We start from the raw sequence: 16,562 nt of genomic DNA on the forward strand, positions 1-16,562 counted from the left end.
TTTGATAAAGAATGATACTTGAGGTATCTCATATGAATGACACGTGGAAAAGATGTATCTAAGGCTATAAGGATAGGTCAAGGATGATACAAGTACTCCCTCCTCCAATATGGCTTCTTTGGGTACTTGTACTATTTCTACTTCTCAATTGCAAAACAACACAAGGTCAAAAGGTCAAGGGACTTCTCCCACTTAACACTCAAAAGCTTAAGTTAGGATGAGAAAAAGAGAATGTTCAAAAAAAAAAAAAACGAAAAAAGAGAGAGAGGAAATGTAGAGAATAAGGTTTCAAAGAATATGGGTGCTTACCTTAGTTAATAAGCTAACCTTAACTCAATGAAATATCACTATGTATTGGATTCCATACAAATGGCCCTATCACATATAGAATAGGTTTCAAAAACATCAAGCGATGTCTCCTATTGGGGTCATAATCACTTTGATTCTTCTGAAATGGCGGTTACTAAGCACTTACAAATTGTAGGTTTTAAATAGCTAGATTACCATATATTTATGGCACATTTATAGTGAGTAGTCAATCTGCACTTATTTAGCCAGCTAAACGTTTTTATCGCTGAGTGAGAGAGGGATCATGACAAGAGAGGAGACGTTCTAGTAGCATTGAATGAGCCAGTTCCTCATTGGAATAGTCTCACCCATTATTGGCCCAATAAGGTCAACTACTCAAGAGTAGTCATCATGGACAACTGCTTGAAAGCGGTTGTTATGGATGACTAGATTGTGGATCTTTATCTCTCATTGTCCGACTACAGGGTACTCAGAGTAGCTGTATATACTTGTCTTTGAGTATTGTGCATATTAAATCAATCAGACTTAAATGCCTATTCGGTTAGTATATTAGAATTGAAAACGAAATCGAAATCAAAGAGAATCAGAAATAGAATGATAAATTTTTATTTATATTTTTTTTATTGTGAAATTGAAATTAAATTCTTTTTCAAGGTTTTTAATTTATATATATAAGTTATGGAATTGCAATCAAACTTATTTTATGCTTAATAAAAATTAATGTAATTTTTTTCATATTTTTATTTTTTTAATTTTAATTAATTATAAGAAAATTTAAATATATATATATATATTTTTTTTTAATTATAATTATTTGTAAATTTCCAATTTTATTTAATTATAACAAAATATAAAAAATTTTTACGTTTATTTTAAATAATTAAAATTAATTATAATAATAATTTTTAAATTTAATTAATTATATAAAAATATAATAATAATAATAATAATTTTTTACTATTATAATTATAATTTTTAATTTTATTTAATTATATAAAAATACAAAATATTAATTAAAAATTTTATTTTAATTAATAGTATAAAAAATATTAAAATAAATTATTTAATAAGTACACGAATGAAATTGAACATTTAACTATTCACTTTTTAGTATTTTGATTCTCAAGTTTAAAAGAAGAATGATAATTCTTTTGGTTATGAGAATGAGAATAAAAATAAAAAATAAAAAATAAAAATTTTCAAATATTTATGAAGAGAATGAAATTCACTCATTTCTATTTTTGAATTAATTTTCAATGAACTAAATGGACCTAATTGTTAATATAAGTAAATTATATGATTTAAATAATTTATTTTTTAAAATGTAAAGACTAAGGTATTAATTTTAGTAAATAGGAACGCCAAAATATTAATAATGGTAAAATTCAAAGAATATGAAATATATTACCCCATACTAAATAATAATTTATATAATGCACCTTGCAAATGGTTAAATTACAAAAGCCAGTGCTCTTCTAAACCCTATTTGTTACCTAAACCCACTTGTGGTGGGCCCTCTGGAACAGATACGACCGTTGCATGCTCTCCCTCGCATCTCTCAAACCCCAAGAAAGAAAGAAAGAAAAAAAAAATTCAAAATTCAAAAATTCAAATTGTCGCAAGAAAGAAAAGCTGCCACATTGCACATTCCAATTCCATTTCGGGCACTATACGATTGGCAGCTCCTCTTCAAATTTCAAATCCGCACTCAGAACCTCATTGTTTTTGTCAAAATCTACATGAAAACCTAAAATTTTAAGCCTCATTTTAGCTTGTATGTAGCTTCATTTGAGCAAAAGTCCTTTTCTGTGGGTTTTAGTTCATAGAGCTTGAAACTTGAGAGGCGAAAATTAGTTTCGAATTGGTTGTGAAACACAGAAACAGAGTAGCCTTTTTATGTACATTTGAATTTTGTTTTCCTACAATGAGAGAAGAAAACCCTTTTGAATCCAAATCTAAAGTATTGAAATTTGCCGATCAAAATCAAGCACCAAAGCCACAGAACAACGTCAAAGGCAATAACAACAATGGTTCAAAGCTCCGGTCCTCATGGGGTTCTCACATTGTTAAAGGCTTCACAGCAGATAAGAAGATCAAGGCACAAGCCACTGCAGTTACAAGCAAGAAAATTCCACCAGCAAATTCAGACACCACAAGCCAAAAGAACCCTCTGGTGCCGTCTCATTCGCGTGTCAAAAGATCACTTATTGGTGATCTTTCTTGCTCGGTAACAGCAACCCAAGTCCACCCACATGCATACCAGGCTAATCACCGGAGACAGTCTTCAGGGTCCCGTGATTTGTTTCTGGAATTAGATCAACTAAGAAGCTTGCTTCAGGAATCGAAAGAAAGGGAATTCAAGTTGCAAGCAGAGGTGTCGGAGCTCAAAAGGAATGGAAGGTTCTTTGATCTTGAAAGGGAGATTGAAACGAAGAAAAATGAAGTTGATGAGCTTTCTCAGAGAATCGGGCTTTTGGAGTCGGAGAAAAGCGTCCTTTGTGAACAAGTGACCGAGATGTATTTAATTTCAGAGAAGAAACATGAGGAGATATTGAAAAGGGAAGGCAATGAGAGTTCAAAGGGGAATTTGGAAATGGAAGTTGTGCAGTTAAGAAGGTTGAACAAGGAACTGCAGATGGAGAAGAGGAATCTTTCTTGCAAACTATCTTCTATGGAGACTCAATTGACGTCTTTTGCCAAGGCTTCTGAGGTATGATTACCAACATCATTTCTTTAATTCTGCACGTTCTATTTGGCTAATGAGAAAATGCTAACTTCCTTACAACGAGTAATTATCAAAACAATTTTTTCTAGCAGGTTGAATAAAATCTTGTCAAGTACTATTCTGCATTTTTCTAACGAAGTAAAGCAAGAATTTATAAGATATTCTGCAATGAATTTTTATTAGTTTTGGTTGATGATTTCAGAACTCAACCACTTCCAATCCAAGCTCAGAGTTAGAAAGGTTAATTTTATTCACATTGTTCCACTTTATCTGGACAATAACAGATCAATTTTTCTTCTCACCTTAGTTTTACAGCAACTAAACTGAGGATAGCTGATTCATTTGAAGTAGGCCATATTGATTCACTGCTTTGAAAGAGTCTAGCTATTCAATATGTATATTCAATTATTTTGTAGCAAGCAAATTAACTGACATGTTTGAGTGATGACTATATGGTTTGTTCTTTATCACTTTGTCCCCAAAAATCTAAGTTTTGGTGCAACTTTTTTTTTTTTAACTTGATTTCATTCTGTTTCCTTACTGCGTATTATATGTTGAATTTTGTCAGAGTGAAATTGTGGCGAAAATTAAAGCTGAGGCATCTTCGCTAAGACTAACAAATGAAGATTTGTGTAAACAAGTTGAGGGTCTGCAGATGAGCAGGTTAAATGAGGTTGAGGAGCTTGCCTACCTGAGGTGGGTCAATTCATGTTTGAGAGATGAGTTGCGCAATTCATGCTCAACAAATTCTGATAAGGCCTCTGGCCTGAAGTCAGAAGAGAAAAGTAATGAATCTGTTGGCTCATTCTCCTGGCGGAGCAATGAGTATTTAGAATACAGTAGTGTAAAGAGATTAAATCTGATTAAGAAATTGACGAAATGGCCTATTACTGATGAGGATTTTTCAAACTTGGAATGCCCTGACAAAAATTGGGTCCATTCAGAGGAAGGAAGAAGCCCAAGCAGAAGACACTCTATAAGCGGATCTAAGTTCAGTGTAGAAGAGTGGCTGTCAAGTAAGAGACGGCAATCTGATGGTTTTATGTGTGGAAAAGAAGTGGAAAAGGAAGCTGAGCCAGTAACTTCTCAGAAGTATGATTTGGGTATGGATCGAAGACCCCATATCTTTGAAAACTGCCTAGAGAATAATAAGATAGTGTCATCATTAGATGTTGAGAAAAGGGCTTTGCGCGTTCCAAATCCCGTTCCAAGACCCTCATGTTCCATTTCCAGTGGACCTAAAGAGGAAGATTCAGCTCAAGTTCCACCACCACCACCTCCTCCACCTCCCCCGCCACCTCCTCCAAAGTTCTCAGTGAGGTGTACTACAGCAGGAGTGGTGCAGCGAGTGCCACAAGTTGTTGAATTTTACCATTCGCTCATGAAGCGGGACTCGAGAAAGGAATCTTCAAATGGAGCAATCTGTGATGCCCCAGACGTTGCTAATGTTCGTAGCAGCATGATTGGTGAAATTGAAAATCGATCATCACATTTGCTTGCAGTGAGTGGCTGCTCATTTCTTGTTCAAAGGTCATTTTGCATCATATTCTTAGGGATGTTCTTCGAACAAAATGCAGCTTGAAAAGTCTATTTGCAAGAGCTTAAGCTTGTTTTATTTACAGTGAAGATTGAAGAGAGAGGAAAGAAATGAAAACTTGGATTCTTGCAGCATTTTGAGATTGAACTTGATCGTCTAAGAATCCAAGTCTCTCTCTTTGTTTTTTTCACCCATTTTTTAATCTTAAATGTTTTTTCAATGGAAATATGAGTAACTATACTTTTGGCTTTGTGGTAGTCTATAATAATATAGTTTAGAAGCTTAATAGTACTAATGTCAACCTTTCGTAGATAAAAGCAGATGTTGAGACTCAAGGAGAATTCGTCAATTCACTGATAAGAGAGGTCAATAATGCTGTTTATCAGAACATTGAAGATGTTGTGGCATTTGTGAAGTGGCTTGATGATGAACTTGGCTTTCTGGTAAGTTGGCCTTTGTCCTGGTTAGAGTAGCTTAAAATATATGATCGAAGTTCTTTAAAGATTTTAACCAAGCTAGGTTTATTTATAAATCATGGTTAATGAATAAAGGAAAACTTGTTAGGAAGACAAATTTATAGTAGAATCTAAGTGACGCAAAATGAGGTTGGCATATTGAATCACCTTGCCAATCCATTCAAAGTAGAAATAAAATTTTGAAATTTTTTCCATACTTATTAATGCTTGACTACTTGTGGAGACAACTCGATAATATAAAATAAGAATCATTGAATACTAATCATAAACATCTGCATAGGTGGATGAAAGGGCAGTCCTGAAGCACTTTGATTGGCCAGAAAAGAAAGCTGATATGCTACGAGAAGCAGCATTTGGGTATAGAGATTTGAAGAAGTTGGAGTCAGAAGTATCTTATTACAAGGATGATCCTCGAGTGCCTTGCGACATTGCACTAAAGAAAATGATCACTTTATCTGAGAAGTAAGAACCTGAACTTTTTGTTTTCTACAGAAAATTTTATTATATAAAGTATAAACCTTGTCCCGTTTTGCTACATAAACAATTTTTTTTTTATTTCTTTAATATCCTCCTGCAGGATGGAACGTACTGTTTACAACCTTCTACGAACAAGAGAATCCTTGATGCGTAATTGCAAAGATTTCCAAATTCCAACAGATTGGATGTTGGATAATGGCATTCTTAGCAAGGTGAGCTAGATTTAGTTGTTTTTGTTTTCATATTACTTGCCAGATAAACATTAGGGTGTTAATGACCAAAAATTTTGACCTTTGTTAGTTGTATACATAATCTCTTACATTAGTGTCAACCGCAACCAAACTTAAAGTTGTGTATCCTAAAATTCCCCTACTGCTAGCATGAAACATATTTTATTAAAAGAAATTCATATTAATGTCCTCATAGCTAAGAGGCTAGGGTTTATGCAACCTCCTTTCCCTTAAAAAATTTTTGATGTAACAACAAAAAATGAAGTGTAAGACCCCATGAAAAATTATTTTCCACGTTTTAAAAATAGTTAGTTATTATTATTATTAATACTTGAAAAAATCTAATTCATTTAACCACATCTTTTTATGTTTTCTTCCCTCCCTCTTAAATATGCTTTTATGAAATTTTTAGGAATACATATGGTAATAAACAGTTTGGCAATTTTGTGTTATAATAAGACTAATATAAAATGTTACATAAAGGCCAATCGAACAAAAAAGGTAAATTTTTTTGTTAATCGGCAATTATATCCAAATATTTTATTTTGGATCACTTATCTCAAACTTTAAGATGGGAGCGAAAAGGTTTGGATTTTTTTGTCCAATAGCTCAATTTAACTCAACTAAGACTTTAGCCCAAAAATTTGAAATTGGCTATATGGATTCTCTTTTTACACTCTAAACGATTTTGAGTTAAATCTGCTTAATGCTTCTAGGTCATGTTGTACTACTCACCTCCAAGTCAGTTTAGGTCTACCTCTTCTTTTCTTTCTATACTCTACCTTAATGTGCTCTACTTGTCTAACCGGAGCCTCCGTATGTCTACGCTTTACATGACCAAACCACCTCAATCTCCCTTCTCTCAACTTATCTTCAATTGGTACCACTCCTACCTTTTCTCTAATACTCTCATTATGTCTCATTATGGACTTTATCTAGTTTAGTATGGCCACTCATCCACCTTAATATTCTCATCTCCGCAACTCTTATCTTGGACACATACGACTCTTCCAGTGCTCAACACTCACTACCATATAACATGGCCGGTCGTATGGCTATACTTTTTATCCAATAGCTATTGACGAAATTAAAACAACTAGTTATATTTTAAATTAAAAAAAGGGTTTGAATTAATTTGTCACAATTCTCTGTGTTTCCCAATAGGAGGAAACAAAATGGTACTTGGAAGCATAGATTTAAATCATGATCGCAAGTAATGGAAACAAGCCTACAACAGTTGTAAGGTAATGACAATAGTCTATTGCTGCATAAATTAAAAAAAAAATACAAACTATGAAATTAATAGATATTTAAGGATATAATTATAATTATGATACACAACTAAATAATAAATTAAAAACATCAAATAAGATATTAAATCTATTATTCTTAAACATCATTGCCATTAGTCGATTTAAAACTAAAGTAACAAAGTAGATAGTAAAGAACTAATCTCATTACCACTAAAAAGAATGTTTAAGAGGTTCTTGATTATCTTGACTTTGATTTTAAAAGCTTTGATCATTAGTTTGTTGATGATATTGATATTGTGTTGGATTAAACTTTCACTTTATATAATGTATTTGATGATTCTCAGGTCAAGAAATAAAGATGAAAATTTGAGAATTTATAGAGATAGGAAATATGAGAAAAAAAGCAAGCACATATTACAAAGAAACTAGACAAAATATGGATGTGAAGCTGTCTCTACTCAACAAATGAAAAAGCATATTCTTTGCTTTATAGTGTGAAATTTACTTTGACCCAGAGAATGCGGATGACTTATCGGCATTGGTTCTTGTGTTGAGCTTGGGGTTGCCTCACCAAAATGGCTTAAGCCAATTTAGCTTGGCTTTCCTTTGCTATATTTTTACTTTCAATTTATTAGTTTTTTCTGATGTGGGAATCCTATGCTCCCCTCTCAAGTGCAAGTAGCCAATTTGGCTTGGCTTCCCTTTGCCATATATTCATTTTCAATTTTTTAGTTTTTTTCGATGTAAGACTCCTACACTGTCCCTCCAGTGCAACTAGAATGGACTAATGTTTATAGGTCCAGTTATCACTTGAACTACATGTAGTGGCCCATTTAGAGTTTGGCCCCCTTTTTTGTTTTTTGCTTGGCTATACAGGTCTAGGTCATTTTTACCAGGCCATGGATCCACCTGGGTTTGACTCGTTATGCCATTACCCACCATGCTTTTTTAGGTCTAGAGATGTAGTCTACTTTGATACCATGTGAAATTTACAGTGACTGAAAGAGTGTGGATGACTTGTGTCCTTATGTTGAGCTTGGGGTTACTTCCACCAAAATAGCTACCCCGAGCTAAACAATCGAACCATGCCAATAGTTTTTAACAACCATGCCAATAGTTTTCAGCATTCTCTGAGTCAGAGTTTCACGTATGGTAACGTGTGTTACCGTCAATAATAGTTGTTACCAACTTTGAAATTTCATAATCCTTAGTTACAAGGGGTATCCATACCCCCTGAAACCTGTAATTAAAAGCTATTACACAATGCAACAGCCGATATTTTAAATCATGTTGGAAGTGAATACTAGGCATAACACAGTACAATTCATAAGTAGCTCTTGGATTAAGGTTAGAGTGGAGAAAGAGGAAAGTCAAGGTTACTGCTTCTGCCAAAGCAAAACCAACATAAACTTCTCATAACTCTTAAATGTTATTCTTCTTTTATTTTTTTTTAATAAAAAAAGGTGTTCAGCTAACAATTATCTCTTGGTGTATACAAGGTCAAAGTAGGATAATAAATGAGTTCTGCAGCTATTAAATTCATTTATTAATATGGTAGCAAACTTACCTGGAAATTTTCTGAAAAAAATTGGATTCTACAGGCAGTTCCATACTTTCATTTACCTTCATTTCAATGCTCTTTTAATTTTGGTCATATTCCTTTTGGATCATACAATTTTCCATTGGTTATTTTGTTCCAGAGGTTTGTCTGGTATTGTCTTGAGATTTCACGTGGCAATAAATGACTCCTCCATGCTGCAGATAAAGCTTGGCTCAGTTAAGTTGGCAAAGAAGTACATGAAGAGGGTAGCTTTAGAAATTCAGTCAAAAGCAGCACTAGAAAAAGACCCTGCGCTAGACTATATGCTACTCCAAGGAGTTAGGTTTGCTTTCAGAATTCATCAGGTTTGTGACAAGTAATTTTATTTCATTTCACCAACAAGAATGTTAAATTTCTATCTTATTGAAATTTAGCTTTGTTTGATTCTGTTAACATATGCCAAGAGAGCAGAGAAAAGGAATAAACGAGTTCATACATTTTCAACACGTAACCTACCCAAGAAACAAACAAAAAATAACATATATTTTCCTATAAAAATCTAAACAGTTGATATTAAAGAGCAATGCATATGGAGAGTTTTTGCTCCACCCAAGATCTAATCATCTCCTAATATAAAGACCTCTTTTGCTCAAAAATGAAATGTTCCAAATGTTTCTAGAAATTCTTGCTTCCACTAGACCACTTGTATTTATGTTAATTTCTGTATTTATTGATGTAGTTTGCTGGAGGATTTGATACAGAAACAATGCATGCATTCGAGGAACTTCGTAACCTCGCTCACCTTCTCAACAAAAAGTAAAGAGCAATTAGCGCTTACCATCTCAGTAAGCAAATTTCATACTTGAATGTATATGTATACAGTACAGTGTATATCTGGTTGGCCAGCAGTGTGGTTTGTCCTGGGGCTTTTAAATATTAAAATTGGAAAGTTTGGTGTGTGAAAGAGGAAACAATTTTGTCTGAGCTTTTTGCTCACTTCTTAGACAAATGAACTGTAAAAATTTGGTGAGGATGCGCTAAGCCTTTTTGACACTATACGATTTCCTGCACTTATTAGTTCATGTTGATTGATGCGACCCCTTCGCAATTTCTGGGCACACAAGATTTCCTGAAGGGCGATTTGCAGGTATACAAAAAGGAGAAATTTTAAAAGACAAGCCATTCATTATAGTAAGTCACATATGAATTTCATCATAATTAACTATTAAAATCCATCCATTACACAATGGAATAAACATTCACTTCTATATTCTGATAATCCAACTTAGTCATATCCAAAGAGAAAATCTTCTTTGATTTGCTTAATTCTGATGATAGCACATAGTCCAAGTTGTATCAAACCAACTTTATAACAAATTCATTATCATTTTTAAAAAATTATACTATTTTTTAATATTATAATAAATTGACATCACAAAACCAAAAAAAATAATGGAATACATTATACAAACAAGAGTTATTATTGGATACAAATTCAGATGCCAATTTCGAATAAAAACAAGTGAACCCTACCATGAGAGTCTACGATCCACACCAATGTGAGTGGACCGAATTGATAGTAAAGAATATATAATTATTAAAATTATATTTTAATATTTTATACAATATTAAAATTATATTTTTAATAAAAATTTTACTAATTATTAATTTTCGTTTCGTTGTCCCACATTGTTTTATAAAATATTTTAACTATATATAAAATTTGAATAAACTTCTTTTTCTGAGCTAATTTTTTAGTGAAGTTAAACTTGATATATTATTTTATATATATATATATTCTAATAATGATGTATCATTTTTATAGTGTAAAAGGATGGTAATTAAAATTTATTTTTTAAATTTATTTTAGTTATAAAAAAAATTAAAAACAAAAACAATGTGGAAGTCAATTTCATTCCTTTTTGCATGTGAATGATTTAATATATTAGTTGACCCCAAAGGATAAGAGCATAAATTCTTGTTTTCTGAATATGGAGAAAATTGATTGTTAGCTATCATCAACAAAAGGAAACTTGAAGAGATTCTTCTCCTTTATAATTACTTAAGGCTTGCAAAATCAATTTCTAGAAAAAGCATCTCAATTTCACCCACAAAACAAAATTAATGCCACTGACTTTCTCTTATGAAAAGCTATTAGCCATTTATATTTTTCTTTTTCTTTTTTTTTAATTGAATATAAATATTATACCATTTTATTTTTAAAGAAAATTCCAATGACAAATGGAAAATTCAAATTAAATAAATGTTTTATATTAGTAAAATTTTATGTATTTTCTTTTACAATTGACTCTAATTGAAATTTATCTTCCAAATCTTATAATTTTAAAGATGATTTTAATATAATTAAAATAAAAGCCATTAGTCTTAGTTTGTTGCATGCTAAGAGGGTGTTTAGTTTAGCTAATAAAAATCAGCTTATAAATACCCTAATTTAGGCTTATAAATATTTAAAATTTTTAGTTATACGTTTAGTTAAAATGCTTATAAATGACTAATAAATAATTAATGTATTTAGTAAAAAAAAACTTATAAGCATATTTATTATTAAAATGACTAAAAATGATATTAAACTAAAATTATGATGAAATTTTAAAAATTAAATGAGAATATAATAAAATATTTAGTCAAACTAATTTATAAGCATATGGCTTATAAGCATCAAAATGAAATACCTGCTTCACATTGCGTTTGAAGGTTCAAAACTGTTTTTCTGAACAAAAGTACCATTTTAAATGCTGTTAAAAAAAACAGTTTAGAAAAATCTGTTTTGTTATTTTAGTGTTTTTATAACTAAAACTTATCAAATTTAATTTTAAATTTTTTTAATACTCTCTAACTAGTATATGTAAAAAAGTGATTTTCTTAACAGCAGTTTAAATAACAATATCAAACAGGCTCAAAAAGTTGATCCAACTTATTTTTTTTAGCTTATAAATTCAAAAAATTGTTATAAGCTTACACCTATGTTTTTTTTTGGTCTTTATATATGAGTAAAATTTCTGACTCATTAAAAAAGTTATTTTTTAGAAAGGAAAACTTTTAGCTGCAATTGAAAATAAGACATTAAATAATTTGCAAAATTTTATAATATTTAGCTAAATGAACTTGAAATAAATCATTTTAAGTATTGAATTTCTGAATTTTTATTACTCCACATTAAACTCTCAAGTTTCTATTAAAATTTATATTAGGACTTTCTAATCGTTGTGAGATTCAAAGGTTCACCATCACACGTTTAAAATGATAATTATGAAAAATCGAAAATAAATTTATAAATTGTGAAATAAATCTAATTATCATACAAACAATTCTTGTAAATCATGTTTTATTCTTGAACCTTGCATAAATTTAATTAAAAAAAAAGGAAACTAATAATAAAAACAATATAGAAACTCAAGTCCAACTTTAAAATATAGATATTAATATTAGAAAGACTTATATATTATAAAGAGATTTCAAAATTTATAAATAAGCAACGCGAGATAAAAATAATTAATTATTTAAATAATGTAATTTTAAAAATATTTTATCAAAATAATGTGAAATTTAAATTATTTACTAAAATAATATAGCATCATACAAATCGCTAATTAAAAAAGTGATTTCATTATTAAACACCTAAATAAAAAATTGCTAATTGAAAAATAATTTCTGTATCTTTGTGTTAGTGCAGCAAAGCAATATTGCTCATAAAACTATCAGTCAAATTGTTAATTTTATATATTATCACATCAATTAAAACTCTAAATTTTTGACACTAAAACTGTCATTTTAGTTGACAATTTTAAGAATAAACTGCTGCAATGCATTAGAAAACAAATTATAATAAGATGAGTGAATTTTTTTAGCCAATGAGAATTCTCATTAATTTAAAGCGGAGTAAGAATTTCATTTTAAGATAAAATTATCATATTTTATGAAATTAGAGTTATAATATTATAAATTAATTTAAAGCACAATTAAAATCACAAAAAAAATTACACCCATAATAAAAAATGTAAATAAAAAATACTTACAATACTCTTAATTTATTTAAAACTATTCATTAATTTTTATTTTAAGAAATAATTTCAAAATAAATAGTTTTAAATATAATAAATAGGTATAAAATTAATAAATATAACATAACAATGCCATTTAAGTTAAAGGTTTCCAGGGCAACACGTAAAACTATACCACAATATTAAAAAAAAAAATGTCAGAAATAATTTTCTTCAAAATTAAAGAGTTTCTTTCCCTTTAGCAACGTTCTCTCTTCTTACCCTCTTATTGACTTTTTTTTTTTTTTTTTCTTTGTTACCTTTGTATCTAAAATATTTTTTTTTTCTTTGTATGCAACCTGATTTTTTTTTTCTGATGTAATATACAAAGTTTGAAAGTTGAATTGCTATTTGGATTTTAACATTAAGAAGCAAAAATACTGAAATTAAGATAAATTTCAAATTTTAATGCAAATTATTTATTTTAATTAATGTTGTAATATGTTTATTTAATATTTTAATTTTGATAATTTTTATAACGTGTGTCAAATTTTATGATAAATTTAGTTAAAAATTAAATTATTATATTAATATGATGTGAAATATTTTAATTTTAGTATTACGCTATTAAATTTGTATTAATTAAAAAAGAGTAGTAAAGGATACATTCTAATAATATATTTCATGTAATATTTTCATTTATATTTCATGCAATAATTATTAACTTCCACCCAAAAATTTCTAATATTATTTTTTTTGTTATCTTACTTAATCAAATACCTTCAACTTTTTTATGCTTCTATTTCAACAAATTTTATGTTTGATATTAATTTATTATTTAATTTCTTGATCATAATTTTTATTAATTTACTTTTATTAAATCTGAAAAAAAATTTACATTCTAAAAATATTATTTTAACTGTTGATTTTTAAATATTTACACACATTGATAAGCTGACACACACACTTACAAGACACACAAATAAATTGCCATTAAATATACTTCTTCAATCGATTTTATGTTTACTTTTTAAATCTTGAAAATACTTTTTTTTATAGTAAATATTATTTTTATAAATAATTTTAAATTCACATTAAAATAATAAATAATTTAAAAAAATTATATAAATAATTAATCATGATAAAAGGCTAAGAAAATTTTTTATTAATAATTCACCTCTACGTAAATATGTGAGAAATGACACAAAAAAAAAGGATTAATCTCTGATACTATATTAAAAATTTAAAATGCTAAGAATAAAAGAATTAACAGATTATAGAGAGATCCCATCTCTATAAGCATGCGATTTGCAGCACGCGAAGAAGAACGTTTGTCAACACTGTATGTGCCCTGGGAAAGAAAAAGAAGGGAGATGGAGGGAGAGGATGCAGATGCAAAAGGCAGGCACTGGTAAATCTGGCAAGAAAAGGAAGGTGTTTGATTGATTAAATCTGAAGGAGAAGACAAAAAAAAGAAAAGAAAGGACCCTGAGATTTGACATTTCGAAAAGATGTAACATTGCACCTAACTTGGTACCATAGCCAATCACTAATAAAGGCAAAAGCAATGAAACAACCAAACCCCAATCAAATGTCTTCACTGCTTAGTCAATCACCCTCGATACGCTCCATCAACTTGAATCATTGCTTCCGTTAACCCCCTTTTGCCTATTCTTTTTCCTACCCAATTAATTCTCTTTTCTTTTCACCAAAATTTTCTTATTCGTTTGATTATTCACTTGCCAACCCAGCCTGCTTAATTTCTCAGTTTGTGTGGGGTCTGCCTTGGCACTTCTAGTTCTAGCACGTATAGAAGTTAGGTTTAGACAATCAACTCATATTTGTTGAAGGGTTCTCAAATAAGAACAAGAATCATCAATAATTGAAATGCTCATTCAGGAAAAACAAAAAAAAAAAGACAGGTAGAATTAAGATGTGTGCCAAGTCATTAATTTCAAGGGAAAATGACTCGTAAACTTACGTTTAAACATTAATACAAGTGATTGAAATAATTAATATATGCAGGTAGATAGCTATTAGCAGCACAGAAATTAATTAGCTTAATTGCTACTACATCGATTAAGCATAGAGACACAGATTTCAGTGAAACATCTTATCAGTTATATGATCGTATAGATACCAAGAATCTTTCTTCTGTCCATACATAATAGCCTTGTAAAAGATGGAATTAAGATATGGTCAAGTTACTGTGTTGCAGGCCCTGGAAATGGTGGATATTGATTAATTACATCTTAAAGAAAGAAAGGATAGATCATGCATAGATGTGTTAAAATGGTAGAGAAACAGTGAATGAGAAGAGAATGGGCGAAAAATATATATTGAAGTGACCTTTGTGAGATGATATTCAAACTGTCATCACTTACTCGACTTGGGTTTCTTTGCATGGGGCCCTCTTTTGTCTCCTTCTCCAACCTCATGGATTGGGGCACATAATTAATTCTGTGTAAAATTCTCTTACATACTGAACTGGATTTACTGTAAATTAGTGATATAAATACTTAAGAATCTTATATATCAACATTCAATAATTTTGTTTCTAAGGGTATTATTAGATCAATTTAATTCATCCCTATTCGGTTTCTTCACATTAATTTGAACATATATATATTAACAGAATTATTTAGTAATCATATATATATATATATATATATGATTACTAAATAATTCTGTTAATATTAAAGATTTTAACAGAAGTAAAAAAAGATCAAACTTCAGGGTTAGACTTAGACCTTATTCTTTCTTTCTTTCACCGCCCTTCCCTACTTTTCTTTATATGGTCACACGTCTCTCTTCTTTTATCTTCCATTCCTTGTAATGCTCTCTCTCTCTCTCTCTCTCTCTCTCTCTCTCAATTTCCCCCCCTCCGTGTGTGTGTAGTTGAATGTGTAATTGCTTTCTCTAGAGGTGCCAAAAAACTTCTCTGTATGCTCTCTCTTCTGAGCATACTTGTTTCGCCAATACAAGCTAGCAGCACGTACTCTTTTCAAAGATCGCATATATAGGTGAGCGTAGAGCTATCTCCAAATTTATACCTTAAACCATCCAATTTCTTCTTCTCTGCTCCACCACCATATATTTCTAAAGAACTGCAACATGTCAGCTGCCATCGCCGCCGCCGCCGCCGCCGCTGCAGTGGCTTGCAATTCTACAGTTTCATCAAGAAATGGAAACAATCATCAACAGCTGCAACAGGTAACCTTATCACCACCAACAGTGCCACAACCGCCGCCATCGCTGCCATTAAGTCGTTATGAATCCCAAAAGAGACGAGACTGGAATACTTTTGGCCAGTACCTCAGAAACCACCGCCCACCCTTAGCACTATCCCGGTGTAGCGGCGCTCATGTCCTGGAGTTCTTGAGGTACCTTGACCAGTTTGGCAAGACAAAGGTGCATAACCAGACTTGTCCATTTTTTGGTCACCAGCACCCACCAGCTCCTTGCCCTTGTCCACTTAAGCAGGCGTGGGGAAGCCTCGACGCGCTGATCGGACGCCTCCGAGCAGCCTTCGAGGAAAACGGCGGCCTGCCTGAGACCAACCCTTTTGGTGCACGCGCTGTCAGACTATACCTTAGGGAAGTGAGAGATGAACAAGCTAAGGCGAGAGGGATAGCTTACGAGAAGAAGAAGAGAAAGAAGCCACAACAACACAAGCAGCAGCAACAGTTACAATCTTCAAATGGTCACAATAATCAAATTCAACATGGTGGTGGTGGTGGTGGTGGTGGCCGCGGCGGTGTTAGTGGTGGATTTGCTGAAAGAAACATGCTAAGTAGGGCGATGGTTAATATGGGGGATTTGTCGGTATTTAATTAAGGGGATGTTGATGTGTTTGGTGTTATGCTAGGGTTTATGTTTTGTAGTCTTTGATTGTATTTCTGCTTCTTTCTAATTGCTTTTGTTTATATGAGTAATTAAAGAGAAAATCTTTTTCTTCCTTTTTAACTTCTTTAAATTTCTGGTAATTAAATGCCTAAAATTTTGGATTACATT

At 31.0% G+C, this 16,562-nt stretch overlaps 2 protein-coding genes across 3 annotated transcripts; both read left to right on the top strand.

The window, feature by feature from the left end:
- Positions 1–1,954: 1,954 nt before the first annotated feature.
- LOC110638300 (protein CHUP1, chloroplastic) lies at positions 1,955–9,644 on the top strand. Of its 2 annotated transcripts, XM_021788809.2 has the most exons (7): positions 1,956–3,019; positions 3,603–4,535; positions 4,883–5,014; positions 5,328–5,509; positions 5,625–5,736; positions 8,769–8,912; positions 9,287–9,644. In XM_021788809.2, exons 1-7 carry the CDS (start codon positions 2,234–2,236, stop codon positions 9,365–9,367), a joined length of 2,370 nt encoding a protein of 789 aa, XP_021644501.2. In that variant the 5' UTR covers positions 1,956–2,233; the 3' UTR covers positions 9,368–9,644. The 2 variants fall into 2 exon arrangements, with proteins under 2 accessions (XP_021644502.2, XP_021644501.2); XM_021788810.2 differs by lacking the exon at positions 9,287–9,644 and having other exon boundaries at positions 1,955–3,019; positions 8,708–8,850.
- Positions 9,645–15,401: 5,757 nt separating this feature from the next.
- LOC110638294 (protein LIGHT-DEPENDENT SHORT HYPOCOTYLS 4) lies at positions 15,402–16,506 on the top strand. The gene has a single exon (XM_021788801.2). It carries the CDS (start codon positions 15,663–15,665, stop codon positions 16,383–16,385), a length of 723 nt encoding a protein of 240 aa, XP_021644493.2. The 5' UTR covers positions 15,402–15,662; the 3' UTR covers positions 16,386–16,506.
- Positions 16,507–16,562: the final 56 nt, after the last annotated feature.

The sequence above is a fragment of the Hevea brasiliensis genome, chromosome 13 (assembly GCF_030052815.1).
Source record: "Hevea brasiliensis isolate MT/VB/25A 57/8 chromosome 13, ASM3005281v1, whole genome shotgun sequence".
Classification (NCBI taxonomy): domain Eukaryota; kingdom Viridiplantae; phylum Streptophyta; class Magnoliopsida; order Malpighiales; family Euphorbiaceae; genus Hevea; species Hevea brasiliensis.

Bases quoted from the DNA above. Each gene is read 5' to 3' on its own strand.
- LOC110638294 (XM_021788801.2), top strand. From the start codon at position 15,663: ATGTCAGCTGCCATCGCCGCCGCCGCCGCCGCCGCTGCAGTGGCTTGC.
- LOC110638300 (XM_021788809.2), top strand. From the start codon at position 2,234: ATGAGAGAAGAAAACCCTTTTGAATCCAAATCTAAAGTATTGAAATTT. The intron at 4,536-4,882 runs GTGAGTGGCTGC...AACCTTTCGTAG, and splicing joins GATCATCACATTTGCTTGCA to ATAAAAGCAGATGTTGAGAC. The intron at 5,510-5,624 runs GTAAGAACCTGA...ATCCTCCTGCAG, and splicing joins ATGATCACTTTATCTGAGAA to GATGGAACGTACTGTTTACA.